General features: G+C 49.8%; 1 protein-coding gene across 1 annotated transcript; it reads right to left on the bottom strand.

Moving 5' to 3' along the window:
• Positions 1–4,947: 4,947 nt before the first annotated feature.
• Positions 4,948–7,022, bottom strand: LOC145528541 (myeloid-associated differentiation marker-like). The gene has a single exon (XM_081547210.1). The coding sequence runs from the start codon at positions 6,967–6,969 to the stop codon at positions 6,103–6,105; it is 867 nt and encodes a 288-aa protein (XP_081403336.1). The 5' UTR covers positions 6,970–7,022; the 3' UTR covers positions 4,948–6,102.
• Positions 7,023–16,510: the final 9,488 nt, after the last annotated feature.

The following is a 16,510-nucleotide window of genomic DNA, read 5'->3' as shown; positions in this document are numbered from 1 at the left end:
CTGCTGTGTGACCCTGGGTAAGGCCTGTGCCCTCTCTGGGCCTCAGTTCCCCAACCTGGAAATCAGCAGGTTTGCCTGAGTCTCCCAGCAAACCCTCCTCCACTCTAATCTGTGAGCCTGGACATAGTGTCCCCATCAGAGCACAGCCTGGATGTGGCTGAGCCCTGCCGCCCAGCAGCCAGGCGTGTGGACTGGAAGACAGTGAGCCAGGAAGGTCATGGCCAGGACAGAGGAAGGAAGAGGAGGTGTCAGAAGGACAGAGAAGGAGGAGGGGAGATGGACACTCAGAGTGACAAGGAGGCTGTGTGTCATAGAAGAAACTGGCAAGTCACTTAACAGAACCACAGTTTCCCCATCTGTTCAATGGGCTGAATATTTACTCCGTGTCAACTGATGAATAAAAAGTACATGATGGGCTCATCAGAGGGCCTGGCACATGGTACACTCAGTCATGCCAGCTCCCTGTTCCCCTCCCTCGCCCTCAGAGAGGATCCAGAAGGCCCTGCCCCACTCTGGACATAAGCTCATGCAAGACTGGTTCCCTCCAGATCACAGACCGCAAACCAGTTTGTACTGGAGGCGGTCTCTTAATGCATTTAGTTTTCCCTCACAGTGTTTTCTGGAAGAGATGTAGGATAGGTATTATTTCTTCCCTAAGTATTTGGTAGCTGCCCATTGTTTTCATTTCACACGAAAATCCAAATTTCCTGCTCCTTTAAAAGCCTCAGGAGATCCGATGTCACTGGGCTGTGTTCCCTTGGGGGAGGTAGCTGGAGCTGAGCAACCGCTACGCCCTCCATATTGTTTTCCATTCATATCTTTGTGTAGTTTTCCATATTTCTCTTATTCTCATGTATAATTGACATAAAGGAGGACTACGATCATTTTACATGTCCCAGTTTCTCCTCTTGGGCATGACCAGGCTTCCTGCCTGCTCACAGGAACGTCCACCTCTCCATCCATGTTCTCAACCTCATGTACAGCCTTCAACACATTTCATATGCTCTGAAATAATATTTAGAAATGTATGTACATACATGCACATGTGTTTGTAGGGAGTATCTGTATCTTTTTTCCTGTTTTATATGCATGAGCTCATGTCATGCACAGGGCATCTTTTCCACCACCCCTGACAGGTGCAGCTGGTCCTCTCCAGGGGCCCTAGTCCTCTCCATCCTCTTTACTTATTTCTTTCCCTCCTGGCTCCTGTGGGCATTTGGACTGACCCCCCTTCTCTAGATCAGTGGACTCTCCCCTGTGAGTCTCAGACACTAGGGAACCCTATTGTATGACCCTCTAGAAGGTGACTGTTTGAAACTTTGCAAATGTGCATTGCTTTGTATTTTCCAATATTTGGATTAAACCCTTTTCAGAGAGCGGACTGGGGTCTGGAGGGCGCACCTTAAGGAAACGAGGGGCTCCTGAACCAGGGCTGTGCTGAGGGAGGGGCACCTACTTACTGTGGTAAGGGGCAGAAGACAGGGGGCAGGTGGTCTGAGCAATGTTTATGGGAGAGAGAGAGTCTGGCAGGGACAGGCCAATCACAGCCTTGGGCACCACATCGAGCATTTGGGACTCAGTGGGAAGCCCATGTTGGTACCATTCCTTTACAGGGAAGCCTCTGGGAATCCTCCCGCTGCAACCAGGATAGGAAAGTGGCAGATGTCTAACGAGAGGGGTTCAAAAAGTGAGAGGAACACTGACCCCAAACCCACAGACTGAGCAGGCCCCCTCAAAGCCCCGGGAGGGCGCTGGCATGATCTGGGGGCTGGGAGATCACCGGGTAAAAGAGCCGAGGGAGACAGACTGGACATTAGGATCTGTGACCACATGTGGGCCCTTCTAGCTCAGCAGATGTTTTATGAAGCACTTTCAATCCTCTGAAGACTGAACAAGAATTTTTTAAAATTCATTTGGTAGCAAAGTTTGATATCAACTGATCTAGGATAATTTATGATCTTCATTTATTTTATGTATTATGAGTGCTCGAAAGTGCAGTTGTAGAAACACTAATGTACTTGATTACAAGGAACTTCTAAACCCCAGTGGAATATTATGTCGTACAGAACAGATGCACCATGTCACCTCTCTGAAACTGAAATATTCTGAATTCTGGAGCATATCTGACCCAAGAGTTTCAGAAAAGAGACTGTGGATTGTACTGCTAACTCCATTTTATAGACCAGAAAACTAAGGCCCAAAGAATCAAATGCCTTCCCTAAGGTGGCACGACCAGGAAGAGGGAACCCAGATAACACAGCTAAAGCTGTGGGTTTGAGCACTTTGCTCTACAGCCCACATGTCGGCAGGGTCCATGGGTAGGAGGCCAGGACCAAAGCTCAGGGCTCTGGGACCTAGGATCCACCTTTATGGCCCTCGGCCTCCTTCCACACTAACCTGAAGACACACGTGTCCTGGCCTCTCCTCCCTGCAGCATCACTAGAAGGAGCTGCCATCTGAGGGACACAGCCCCACCTGGAGGAGGGCAGCTTCAGGGGTGAACAGAGAGGAGCCATGGGATGAGAGCAAGGCCGTGGGGACAAGATGACGTGGGAAGTAGGAACTGTTCTAAATTCTTGCCCCCCCCCTCAATTTTTCCTTAACATGTGACTCTTCCCCATTGGGGAAAGGAGACCCCCACACAGCATGACTCTGAGGTGGCATCATGAGGAACCACAGAATAAATTGACATCATGTTTGACTTTCTAGCTTCAAAGCTGCCATCCAGGTAAGAGTCCAGAAAAATCTAGAAAGTAGTCCTACCTGAGTGAGGATTTTCCTGGCCTGGAAGACTGGTTAGCAGCTTCCAACCTGGGAAGAAGGGACTGGAAATGAACAAGGATGCTGTGTCTGAGGCTGATGTGGAGCCTTTCATGGCATCCCAGGGAGGGAGTGGGGAAGGACAGATGATCACCTCCTTTTATGGGCAGGAGCTGAAAGAGGAGGCACCAGCTGGACCTCTGGAAGGGGACAGCCCTGAGGATGCACCCGGGACTGGGGTGGGGGTGGGGGAACAGAGTGGAGATGACTGGGGGGGATTCCAGGGTCCCAGTGGCCCTGAGGCAGCCCAGTAGGTGTCTTCTGACCCAGAAGGGATGCAGGCGGGGAGCCAACCTTCCCCGTGGAAGAGGGGCCTGGACTGGAACTGAGAGAGGAGAGCAGGAGCATAAAGGGGTTTCAGGGCTGTGACAGGGACATGTGGCCAGAGTAGCAGGGACCCTGGAGACCATGGAATTGCCCAGGTCACCTGCCCAAGACAGTCCTGCCAGCCAGGGCTGCAGTCCTGCTCACACAGGAGCTCCTCCAGGGTCCAGTGTGTGGGGGGAGTGAGACCCCTCCCCCAACTGCCCCCTCCTCAGGGACAGCTGCTCTGTTTCCAAGTGACTCTTTGCTGAGAGGCCCCCAGGGCTGAAGGGCCAGCACCCGGAGCCCCAGCCAGCTTCCTGCCATCAGGGGCCTGTCTCCTTTGTTGATAATAAACCCTGGGAAATGCTGTGGCTTGACAGCGAAGCAGCCAGGAAGGTGAAGATCTGATGATGGAGGCACTGTTGTGGTTGTGTGAGCAATCCAGGAAGGCGTTACGTATTTCTCTTCTACACAACTATTTACTGTATGTTCACTGTGTGCCAGACCCTGCAGATCCCACAGCAAAACTCAATTCCTGCCCTGAACAAGTACCTGAATCAATGCAAAGACATTCTGTCTAGAGCAGGTGAGCAGAGGAGAGCCAAGGACTCTTGAGGACTTTTCAGAGAACTCTCCAGCTGAGCAGAGATTGAAATTCTATGTGCAAGTCCAGAGAGCAGAACAAGTGGACTTTGCACCCCCTAAGGAATGAAAGCTGATGCAAAATAAGATGGCCCACTGTGGGAGGTGATGTTGTTAGAGCCTTTCGGGTCAAGCTGTTGAACCATTCTGGGGGGAGGGGGATGTGACTGATGGTTCCCAAAGAGTATCCAATGGAATACTAGTCTGTGATGTTCCATGGAAAAAAACAGTTCCCTGATCACATTAGTCTGGGAATCACTTACTGCTATAGATCTGTTTTAGTCCTAAGAAGTCCTGCAAAAAAGAAATCGGTTTAACTTTTTAACCCAGCTCTAGACTTCACTTTCACTTTTCCCTTTCATGCACTGGAGAAGGAAATGGCAACCCACTCCAGTATTCTTGCCTGGAGAATCCCAGGGACGACGGAGCCTGGTGGGCTGCCGTCTATGGGGTCGCACAGAGTCGGACACAACTGAAGCGACTTAGCAGTAGCAGGTGTATTTGGCCAAATAAATTTTTCTTGTCTTAAAATACAAATTTTATTTTATTGCTTCTAAAGATTTTCCTGCCATGAGGACCACCTACCTCCTGGGAGCCCTTCCCTTCCATCCAACCCGCCTCTGGGTGAAGATCACGTGCTTCCTCCTAGTATAGGAGTGAGGGGCAGCAGAGGGGGTCCTTCCCCTTCCCTCCCCACAGCTCTGCTTGCCTGGCTCCTCTGGCCCTGGTGACTCTAGGACGCTGGGCTCTGAGGCTTTGTGGCTGAGAACAAGAGAGGAAGAAGGCTTGAGATGACTTCGCCAGTTATTTAAAGGGCTGCTGGTCTTAATGTATGCCTGCCCACTGACACACACACACACACACACACACACACACACACACAACCACACACAGTCAGTATGCATAAAGCACACATCTTTAAAGAGAGGCATCCAAGGGCTGGCAGGGCCCGTTTAAGACCTAGGCTCTTTCTGATTTCTAGTCAAATTTGGGCAATTAGGACCTGTGGATTTTGTTGGTTTCCTTTTCATTTTGTTTATTTTATCTTTGAGGTTTTTAAAAAAGAACATTGTGGATGTGGAAGAAAGGACAAGATTTCTCTCTATGGTTGACAGCAAAGGCTGATGGGGATTGGAAACTCCAGGTAATTAAAAGAAACGATACATATTTTTTTCTACATTTTTATAGGTCACTTTATGCCCGAGTCTCAGAAAAGCAGAAAGCAGTGGCAAAAAGCCATTGACATGTGTGGATGCACACACACTCAAGTACTGCAATTCATTTGACTACAGCAGCTGAAATCCCCACTCAGTCAACCCACCTTCCCCAGAAAAATGGAAAAGAAATTTCACCTTTAAGAACAGGTCCATTCAGTCAATTTTGTCCTCCTGACCAGAAAAAGAAAACAAAAAATCCTAGGCAGGCTAACATCAACTTTAAGGCTGGCAGGGCCATGCTCTTCCCACTGCAGAGGCAGGACCTGCTGTTTTAATCACCGAGGCAAGAGGGCCACGTCACTGCCCCTCACCAACACTGCAGACAGATGTCTTCAAGACTCTGGGGTTCTTCACCAGCTCCTAATTCGATTCCCTAGAGAGTAGCTGGGATGGGGAGGCATTCAGCCTTTGCTTCCTTTAAGATGGCCTCTGCAGGCAGTGGGTTTTCAGTAAGCTTGGAAAAATTCTGGAGCCAATGTCAGACGGGGCCGGACACCAGCTGGGCCCAGGGACCCAGGGTCTCTGCTTCAAGACTCCCACCCACTGGAAATTACTGATCTCCAGAGAATTTTTTTTAACTTAAATGGGAGACACATTGTACACAGAGAAAGAGGACCCAATGCCTAGGTACCCACCCCTACCCCCAAACCCATCACACATATACCAGACCTGCTTTGGCAACAAGGCCCCTCCGGAGGCCCAGGGTGTGAACAGCTACACAGAAGGCTGTGTGCTGTGGAGTCAGCACCTTAGGAGGTGGGAGGGTGTGGTGGGCAGAGAAGGAAGGAGTCTCAGGTCCTGATGGATCAGAAGAAGGAAAATGGGGAGAGGTGGTCAGGACACAGGAGACGAGAAAACCAAGGATGACCAGAAAAGGGGCAGAAAGCAGAAAATGTAGAAAAGATGAGAGAAGCAAGAGAAAGGCAAAACAGGACGTGGGCAACCAAAGAAAATAGGAAGGACATAGAGCAGAAGGTGGGAAGGAAATGGGAAAGGGAGTGAGATGAATGCAGACGGATGTGAGAAGGGAGAGAGGGGAGCCAGAAAGAGGGCATCAGAGCTTGGTAATGAACTTCAGGTGAGACAAGGGAGGAATTGGGAGCCCCTGGGCAAAGCCTCAGCCGCTGTTAAAATTCAGGCGGGCAGAGAACACCAGGTCAGTCACATAAATCAGCAGGTTGATGGCTGTCAAACTAACCACAGCCAGTTGTTGATCCCAGATGCACACAGAGGTGGGGAGTCTACTGCTGCAGTTCACATCACTGGACCGCTGGGGCTGCCTGCCCGACTCCTCGTTGAACTGGTAGAGCGGCCAGAGGAGCAGAGCAGTGGTGTAGAGGAGGACGGAGAGCAGGGTCAGCACGACCTGGAAAGTGGAGAAGGGGATGGAGAGCCTGTTGTCACATTTGCCCAGGTTCAGCAGGATGGCCACCGATGACAAGACGAAGCAGATGGAGTACACGGCCACGCACCACTCCAGGGCCGGCTGGTGCAGATACAGGGAGGTGTTGCTGAGGAAGACAAAGATGACACAGGCCACGATGGTCTCCAGCCCTTTAAGCAGGCCTGGCACGGTGGCCATATAGCCTGTGATCATGTTGGGCTGGGCCCTAGTCCAGGTCACATCCATGGCATAAACCACAAAGGCGATGCAGGAGAATGCAGTGGAGAGGATGGTGCGGTCCCAGTCGTGTCTGTTGGACAAGAACTGAATGTAGATGATGGGGTAGATGATGGAGGCTGAGAGGCAGAGGAGGGCGGAGTAGCAGTTGCAGGTGATGAGAAAGTTGTCCCAGGAGAAGGGGAAGTGGCCCTCTAGCCCGCATAACTCGACTATGAGGATGAGGAGGGTCAGGACGAAGCAGAAGCACCAGATGAACATGGACCAGTTACCTATGGCCCCCTTCCAGGTGCCCACACTGGCCCCCAGCGAGAAGGCCATGCAGGTGGAGAACAGCTGCAGCTGTCGGAGGCAGCAGCCCATAATGGTTGGGGAGCCCGGGGCCTGAGGACGATCATGTGGTAGTCGTTTTGGTCCTACTGGTCACCGGTTTGGCAGGGGTTTTCACTGCAGATCCACCCAAGAAAGGTCCAGTCCTGGAGGTGGATTAAGTCAGATGCCAGGGAAAGGCTCAGGGCCCTGTGACGGCTGAGGCTCAGGATCTGTGGAGTTGGAATCAATGGCTCAGACACGCGGGTAACAGCACAGCCGCTCCCGAATGGGTCTCCTTCACCCATCACCCTTGACCTTGTCACGAGACTTGTCTTATCCCAAAGCTCACAGCTGGGTTGGGTTTGGCATCAGATCATGAACATTTCTTCGCCTCTTTCTGCTGCGTGCCATTATCTACGGAGACACAAGTCAGCCTGACCCTTATCTGCAACCCCAACCTTTCAAAGTTCTGAAAATTGAACAAGAATTAAAAAAAAAAAATTGTTTGGTAACAAAATTTGAACTGAACAGACCCAAACCATTTACGGTCTTTATTTCATATAGTGTGAATGTTCAAAATTCAATTGTCAAAACACTAATGTTTGATCACAAGGTGTTTCAGACCCCAATGGGGTATTATGTCATGTAGGATAGATGCACCATATTACATAAATGAAGCTGAAAAATTCTGAGTCCTGGAGCATATCTGACCCACAGGATTTCAGAAAAGGGACTGTGAATTGTACTGCTAACCCCATTTTACAGATGAGAAAACTAAGGTTGGGGGAATTAAGTCCTTCCCTAAGGTGGCACTGGAGAAGCAAATGGCAACCCACTCCAGTATTCTTGCCTGGAAAATCCCATGGACAAAGGCCTGGTAAGATACAGTCCATGGGGCTGCCAAGAGTTGGACAGAACTGAGCACGCTCGCATACTAAGGTTGCATGACTAGGAAATGGGAACTCAAATAACAGTGCCAAAGCTGTGGGTTTGAAGGCTTTGCTCTACAGCCCACATGTCAGAAGGGCCCATGGGTGGGAGCCCAGGACCAAAGCTCAAGGCTCTGGGATCCAAGACACACTTTCAAGGCCACGGCCTCCTTCCACAGCAACCTGAAGACACACATGTCCCGGCCTTTCCTCCCTGCAGCATCACTAGAAGGAGCTGCCATCTGAGGGGACACAGCCCCACCTGGAGGAGGGCAACTCCAGGGGTGAACAGGGAGGAGCCATGGGGTGAGAGCAAGGCCATGGGGATGAGATGACATGGGAAGTAGGGACTGTTCTGAATCCCCTCCCCCCAGTTTTACCTTAACATGTGACTCTTGCACACTGGGGAAGGGAGACCCCAATCCAGCATGACTCCAAGGTAGAGGATCATGCAGGAACCATAGAATAAATTAACATGTCTGGCTCTTAAGCTCCAAAGCTGCCATCCAGGTGGAAGTCTGGAAAGATCTAGGAGTAGTCCTACCTGAGCAGGATTTTCCTGGCCTGGGAGACTGGTTAGCAACTTCGAAGCTGTGAAGAAGGGATTGGAAATGAACAAGGATGCTGTGTCTGATGCTGAATGGAGCCTTTCAGGGCATCCCAGGGAGTGGGTGGGGATGGATGGATGATCAGCCCATTTTAAGGGCAGAAGCTGAAAGAAGAGGCACCTGCTGGACCCCTGGGAGGAGACAGCCCTGAGGATGCAGCCGGGATTGTGGTGGGGGTGGGGGGGAACAGAGTAGAGATGACTGGGGGGATTCCAAGATCCCAGTGGCCCTGAGGCAGCCCAGTAGGTGTCTTCTGACCCAGAAGGGATGCAGGCATGGAGCCAACCTTCCCATGGAGGAGGGGCCTGGAGTGGAACTGAAGAAGCCCCATGAAAGCCTCAACATGTCTGAAATGCTATAAATTGTGAGCCCCGAGAAGTGTCCCTGGACAATGACATTCCATCTTCACCATCTCTCCTTATAGCCCAGTGTTTGGCTCCTTTGTGTCACCACGGAGTTCCTCTGAGCATCGCACATCCTGGGGAAATCCTTACAGACGTGACAGAGCCAGCTTGGCCTCTGGGAGCTAGAGTGGTGTTAAGGACTCAGGCCAGAGCTATTACTCAAACAAACCAACAATCTCAGGGCCAGAATAGCAACAATTATTTAAGTATTCTTGGAAACGTCAAAATTGTCTTTCTTCTAGTTTGCACTAATTTTTTCCTCTGGGCTGCAGAACAGACTTGCATTGTCAGCACAACAGCACCAACTCCCTCATTCCACCCTCCCTTCCCCGAGACACACACACACACACGCTCAGAAGAGAAACCCATGCGGCAGAGGCTTCTGTGAGTTCATAGAAAGCCCATGACCCACGGAACTGGAGCCCATCCTCTGTGAGCCCTAGTCAGTGTGGTGGAACCTAGCTCCCCTGTGAGATGCAGCAGGTGGAGGAACCAAGGTTGGCGGAGGGGGAGGGTGTTTGGCACAACAGCTGGAGAAAAGGGTCCTCCTCAAGCAGTTCAGAGCCCTGGAGAAGATGCCCAGCATATTTAACTACAGCTTCTTTGCCCATAGTGGATGCAGAGAGCCACTTGATCTCTTCAGACAGTAGGTGGCGCTCTTGTATCTGGTACTCAGCACGGTGGACACACTCCCATCTCTGCCTGAGCCCTGACACTCAGGTGCCTCTCCCATAATGGCCCCTGAGGACCAGTAGCTGCCACCTAGAACCAGCTTCTCCAGGAATAGCAGCCTCACTCCTCTCTTCATCACTAATCACATTAGTGAGGGCCTCGGTGACTGTCAACACATCAACAGGCTTTTACCGGGGTCTCCAGTGACATCACTTCCTTCACCCGGCTCCCCATTTTCCAGTAATTGTGCCCAGAGCATGCAAGCTAATTGAAACAAGACGTGGACTTTTGTGCTAAAGTAGCCTTCAGCAGAGAGACAAGGGCGGCTTCTGGAAAATGTTAATGCTTTCCTGTTGGATGCAAATCCGGCTTGGAACTTAGCTTCAAACGAAACCTCATCTGTAAAATGAGGGGGTTGGACAATCCCAAAGAGCCATGCTGGCTCTGAGAGTTTATGCTACTGTGAAAAAAATTCCAACTGAGCCCTGGGTCGGGGAGCCAAAGGCTACTTCTGGTTGGCAATGGTGTTGTCACAAAGTGGTTGCGAATCAGTTTTTATTTTAGGCCCTGCAGCTGATAGGTTAATTTCTATTTTGTGGGCCATACTCTGAATAATTCCATGAAAATCTCTCCACTGACATCACCAACCACCAGATAGGGGGTCCCTCATGTGCAAACCTCAGGCTGAGTCACTTTTCAAAGACTTGGCTCCAGGTAGAAAAAATGGTTGCTTATGATTGGGACCCCTAGTTGCCATGGAAACCAAGTTTCTCCCTCTCTATCCATCTTTAGGAGGTGTGAGCTTCAGAGAGTTTCCCACCTACCCATGCCCAGAACCGAATTTAAGAAGTCCAATCTTGGGTCAGGCAAATCCATCAGATATTGAAGACAGACAAAAGTTCTGTGCTCTGGACAGCCGGACAACCTGAATTTAGGAGGTGTGCACTTCACTGCTATATAATCTTAGCTTGGAGATTTATTGTTTGTTTGGTTAATTATTTCTTATGGAATTTCTCCACGTAGGTCCAGTCTTCCTGAGACTTCCTAAGTTCTTCATTTGGAAAAGAAAAAGATTCTTTAAAAAAGAGAGAGAGAGAGAGAGAAAAGAGGTTTACAATCATTTCAGCTGGGAAACCCAAACCACTGAGTAGAGAAATGTGTTTAGAGGAGATCAGCCAGGTATGAGATGAACCACAGCTAAGACCAGCAGACGATTTCTAAATCGACAAAGCAAAGAGCTTTCTCTTTACTCCACTTTGAAATTCTTTGGGATCCTGGAATCTCCACACTGAAAGAAGTCTAAGAAGCCACTTGGTGTAACCACCCAGGGTACGGCAATCTGTGTTCCTCCATCCTTGGCAATTGTCAACCTACTCTCTGCTTCCCTGGGCAGCCAATTCTATATTCTTATAACTTGGCTGAAAAAAAAAAAACCTCCTGAAGTTCTTAGAATGAGCTGAAATCAGCCTCTCTGTTACTCCCATTCACCAGTCACAGATTTGTTCTCAGGAGGCCCATGCAGAGAAAAAAGTACAAACTCTAGTCCCAGTGAGCTTGGACAGCACTATTGGCAGCAGGTGCCATGTCATCTTCTCTTCTGGATGAACACCCTTAGTTCTTTTCATTGCTCCTCGTTTTCAGGCATTTCCAGACCCTTCACCCTCCTGGCCACCTGCCTTTGCATGCTTTCCAAACTGTCAGCTTCCCTTTCACACGGTAACTGGGATTCTGTGCTGATGATCCGGATTCTGAGTTGATGGACTGATGGATGTAGAAAGTGAAAGTGAAAGTCACTCAGTTGTGTCTGACTCTTTGTGACCCCACAGACTATACAGCCCATGGAATTCTCCAGGCCAGGATACTGGAGTGGGTAGCCTTTCCCTTCTCCAGGGGATCTTCCCAACCCAGGGATCAATCCCAGGTCTCCCACATTGCAGGCGGATTCTTTACCAACTGAGCTATCAGGTAAGAGACAAGCTCAAACCTGAAACTGCGAAGCCACATAGGGGTGGCTCACCAGAAACAGGCCACAGGGACATGTCCTATCATCAAGCACATCTTTGAGTTGCTGGCAAACACTATGGCACGTTGTCTACCTTGAGAACCACATGCTGAAGTGAAAGTGTTAGTCACTCAGTTGTGTCCAACTCTTCGCAACCCCATGGACTGTGGCCTGCCCAAGAATCCATGTAGATTCTCCAGGCAAGAATACTAGAGTGAGTTGCTATGCCCTCCTACAGGGGAATCTTCCCAACCCGTGGATTGAATCCAGGTCTCCCACATTGCAGACAGATTCTTTACCGTCTGAGCCACCAGGGAAGCCGCAGCCACATGCTACACATCCTCAGGTGTCTCTAGAAAATCAGAGTATAGTTGGAAGTGATTCCTTTTTCCTTCAGTGAACACTTAGTACCAATCTTCTAAGACTCTGTCTCTGATCATAGAAGAAAGGCTTTGGAGCCATGATAATAGATGGTCCAGTCTCTAACCTCAAGGAGATTCACTGGGATAATCTACAGAAGCTTAATTGGCCCAGGTGTGCTAGCTGTAAACAACTTTGGAAGCATTCTGATTGTGATTTTAATAAAAAGCATAGTCATAGATGATCATAGATGATTGGACATGGAAGGACTCTCAGAAAGCTTGAATTGATGTCCCTTGGTTTATAGATGTGCAAACTGAGCTCCAGAATTTGTAACTCATCCACCTAGCCATCCATCCTTCCATTCACCCACACAACAAATTTATTTAGCAGCCACAATTTGCATGTAATATATTTGGGGAGAGTCCAAAGTGAACAGCAATACCAGATAAGGAGTAGGAAGTAACTTCGTTGGTGTATGGATACAAAGCTCTTATTGAATGATCTAGCCAACGTAATCTGGTTGGTTGACAGATATCAAAGCCAGGACTCGAAACCAGGTGTTCTGCTGTCTGGCACAGGGCTTTTCCCAAAGCACATGCTTTCGCTAGTAAATGACTGATGGTAGGCAATAGAGCATCTGCTCTATATCTGGGAACCCTGTCCTGATGAAATACTATTTAGACATTTCAGGCAATACATCTATAATTGGTGAATGTGCTGGTTGCACAGATGCAGTGCTTCACCACTGAAGAGCATGGTGCAAAAGATAAACATCATTTCTGTCCATCTTCCAGAAGCTTAGACAGTCTCTCCTTAACTCCTTCATTCATGACTCCTCCTTGCCAACAGTTTACCAAAACTCTCTCCCAGGATCCACTAGAGAGCAAATCAAACGTGTTTCTTTAACTTTCCTGCTCTTTGAGCTCCATGAGATAGGATGCTATTGGCTTTCCTGAACATCCTCCTTCCTTGGTTCCCATTTCCTTCTCTCTCCACTGCCCACTTGCTGACACTATCCCTTGTCAGGCCTTTAACCATGAACGTTATCAGGAATATTACCTTGTACATTATAGCTTCTGGATAAATATATTTGTTGAGTGGATGGATGGTCAGATGGATGGATGGATGGATGGATTGCTAGGTGAATGAATGACAAATTCTGGAGCCCAGTTTGCCCATTTATAAACCAAGGGATATTAATTCAAGCTTCCTAGGGTTCCTCATTCTTCATATTTTGCCATAATGTCTCTCTTTGGAGGAGTGACTCATTCCCCAACTATTGGCTATCATCTCTACATACGAAGTTTCCAAATCTACATCCCACCTTGACAAGAATCCCTTGTTCCACTTGGCTCTTGTTCTGCTGCTTCAAACCCAACAAATCTCTGATCAACATCCTTGCCTGATCCCCACTCTGCAAGCCAAACATCCATCTCTTTTCCACAACCCTGACCAGCAGCCCTCCCTTTCAGACTCTTTCTCTTAGTCCATCAGGCTCAAAACATTGAGATGAAATTCAGTTTTCCTCTCTTAAATAAATGAATCAGCTACATAAAGTCATTAGAGATTCCTCTCTCAGATAAGCTTAATTTTATCCATCCATCTATCTGTGAATCCATCCTTTATCCTTTGAGAACATCCCAGTTTCCTCTGGGATGACTAGGTCATGTGTCAGGTAAGCCAGATCCCTCTCTTGCAAGTTCAGGGTAATGTCACATCTCAACTAGAGTTGCTGGTATATGCATCCTTCAGGCATTTGGGCCATGCCCAGCCAGATGCTTCCCTCACCTTCTTTTCACCCTTGAATACAAGTCCAAGGCCGAGAGCATGTGAAGGGCCACCCTGGCACACAGAGATGCCTCCCCATCAGGAAGTCTTGTGGAGAGCAAATGGCCCTCTTGCTCCTTTGGGAGGGAACCTCTCCAGTGGCTCAATGGGCCATAACCTGAAATCAGACCCTGTTTTAGAATAGGCAGCTAAGAGTTCAGGGCTCCCCGGGGCTGAGCAGTCACCCTTCCAGTGCAGTCCACTCCCAACTCCCTCCCTCCGTAGCCTCATTGCCTCACTCCCCACCTTCTGCTCCTGATGCCAGCATCCAGCCTTTCTCTATGACTGTCTGCAAAGAGGGGCAGGGATGAGGGGGGCTGTATACTACTTAAACACCTTTGTTTATGATTTCATTTCATTTATTTATTCTTGGCTGTGCTGAGTCTTCATTGCTATGAGAGTTTTTCTCTACTTGCAGCGAGCACAGGCTACTCTCTAGTTGTGGTGCACGGGCTTCTCATTGCGATGGCTTCTCTTGTTGTGGAGCACGAGCTTTAGGTACACAGGCTTCAGTTGTTGCAGCACCAGGGCTCAGTAGTTGCAGTTCCCAGGCTCTAAAATACAGGCTCAACAGTTGTGGCGCATGGGCTTAACTGCTCTGCGGCATGTGGGATCTTCCCGGATCAGGGATCAAACCCATGTCTCCTGCGTTGGCAGGTGGATTCTTATCCACTGAGCCAGCAGGGAAGCCCCAGTCAAACATCTTTAACATGGATGCAAATGTCCAGGAGAAATCCCCTTTGGGGAGTGTTGCGGCATGCAGAGTGGCTAACATCCAGGCATGACCTCCCATGTACTCATGTAAAGATATTTCCACTCTGATTGCAGTATGCCTGCATCCAGATTTCCAGACTGACAGAAAATTGGACCTTTGAGGGCCCTCAGCCTCCAACCAATGCAATCCTGCCCCTGTGCAGATGAGAAGACCAAGGCTCAGTGACCTCCCATGGTCACTCCATGAGACAGAGACAGAGCTGGAACTAGAAGACAGAGGGCCAGTGTGACAGGCAAGATAGTGACAGCGAGCCACCCACTCACTGAGATAGACCTCACAGCAGCTGGGGGTTCTGGGCTCTCCTCCTTAAACTTTGAGTAAGATAGCTTCTGCTGGTAGAGCCAGATGGGTGGTGTGAGCCCAGAATGGCAGTAGAGAACTGGGGTGGGGTCTGAGCAGGGTGGGGAGCACGTCCAGTGAGAGAGGGCCCGTGCTTGGCCTGGGAGCCTAGCATAGTGGGAGAGGCAGACAGAGAACAGCCCTGCAAGGACTTGAACTTCATCTTCCCCGCCAGGACCCTGATCACCTGGGAAGCCAGTCAGTTTCGCAGAAGGACCCCTCCCTGGCCTCTCTGTCCGCTCACAGGGACAGCTGGCGAGGAGGCAGTCCTTCCACCCACGGCTCCCATGGCTGCCCGGGACTCGGCATCCAGCCCGCTCACCTCACCCCTCGCATCCAGACGTGCTCAGGAGGCAGGCTGTCTCTGCCAAGGGCCCTCAGAGGTCCAGACGATCTTGATCCACTTCCAGGGACTGAGTCTCCCAGTGTACCGAAAAATAGAAAGATGCCAAACAGGGCTCCAAAAATTGAGGTGTGTTTAAAGCATTTCCTGTGAACAAATTAACACTCTTCACATACACACACACACACACACACACACACACACACCCCCCAAACATAATGCAACATAATCGTGCTATTCACAAAATAATCATAGAAATTATATAAACACTCAGACCCCTTCCCCCCCAGCCCCCAACTTGGCAATATGGCCTAGCAGTGAACAAGGATTTAAAGTTGTATGGTGAAGGTCGGCTTCAGCAACTCTCTATGACTGCATGTGAAACTTCTCTCAACATGAGTTACATCTCAAGTCGAGACAGGGACCAAATGGCTCTTGTGTCCCAGGCCCTCTCCTTCGGTCAGCTCCACACTGAGGTGTGCAGTTGAGAGACCGAACCTGAGGGTGGTGGGCCCCTTCTGGACTGGGCCTGACCTGGAGGCCTCCACACCCACACCCAGCCCCAAGCTCATACCTCAGGGAGAGAGGGAGGGAAGCCAGGCCGCCCCCAGGGACAGCGCAGGAGCCTGGGCTGCCGGTGGGCCGCCAGGCCCAGCTGAATGAAGCCTTTTCATAGCACACCACCCAGGAGGGGGGTGTGATCCCTCCCCAGCCACACAGAAGCCTCTCAACCCAGGCAGCACAGTGCCCTGTTCACACAGCTCAGGAAACAAAATAAATATATTCTCCCCGAAGACCCCACAATGGGGCTTTTTCACGGCAGAGAATCAGAAACGGCCCTCTCTCTCTCCACCCGGCTGACAGGCTACTGGTCCCTATAGCCTTTGCTTGACCCTTTCTAGACTAGCCAGGATTCCCTGGTAGCTCAGATGGTAAAGAATTTGCCTGCAATATAGGAGATCCAGGTTCAAACCCTGGGTAAGGAAGATCCCCTGGAGAAGGGAATGGCTACCCACTCCAGTATTCTTGGCTAGAGAATCCCATGGATAGAGGAGCCTGGCGGGCTACAGCCCATGGGGTCACAAAGAGTTGGGCACCTCTGAGCAACTAACATTTTCTAGACTCAGGGTCTACCTGGCCCAGCCCAGTCCTGTCTTTCTACTTTCTGGTCAAGTCCTTGTATGGTCAAGGGGCCTCCTGGGTAGGTATTGGGCACAGTCTGCAAGAATTTGGAGAAAGGAAAGAGACAGGACCCAATGCTTATTGATTTTCTACTAAGTGTCAGGAAAGTGAGGGACTCAGTGAAGACACCACTTCTGGATGGATTAAA

Source organism: Giraffa tippelskirchi, chromosome 12, assembly GCF_054371585.1.
Source record: "Giraffa tippelskirchi isolate mGirTip1 chromosome 12, T2T-mGirTip1v1.2.pri, whole genome shotgun sequence".
NCBI lineage: Eukaryota > Metazoa > Chordata > Mammalia > Artiodactyla > Giraffidae > Giraffa > Giraffa tippelskirchi.
The sequence above is the reverse complement of the archived record's forward strand: the minus strand, read 5'-3'. Positions and strand labels throughout refer to the sequence as shown.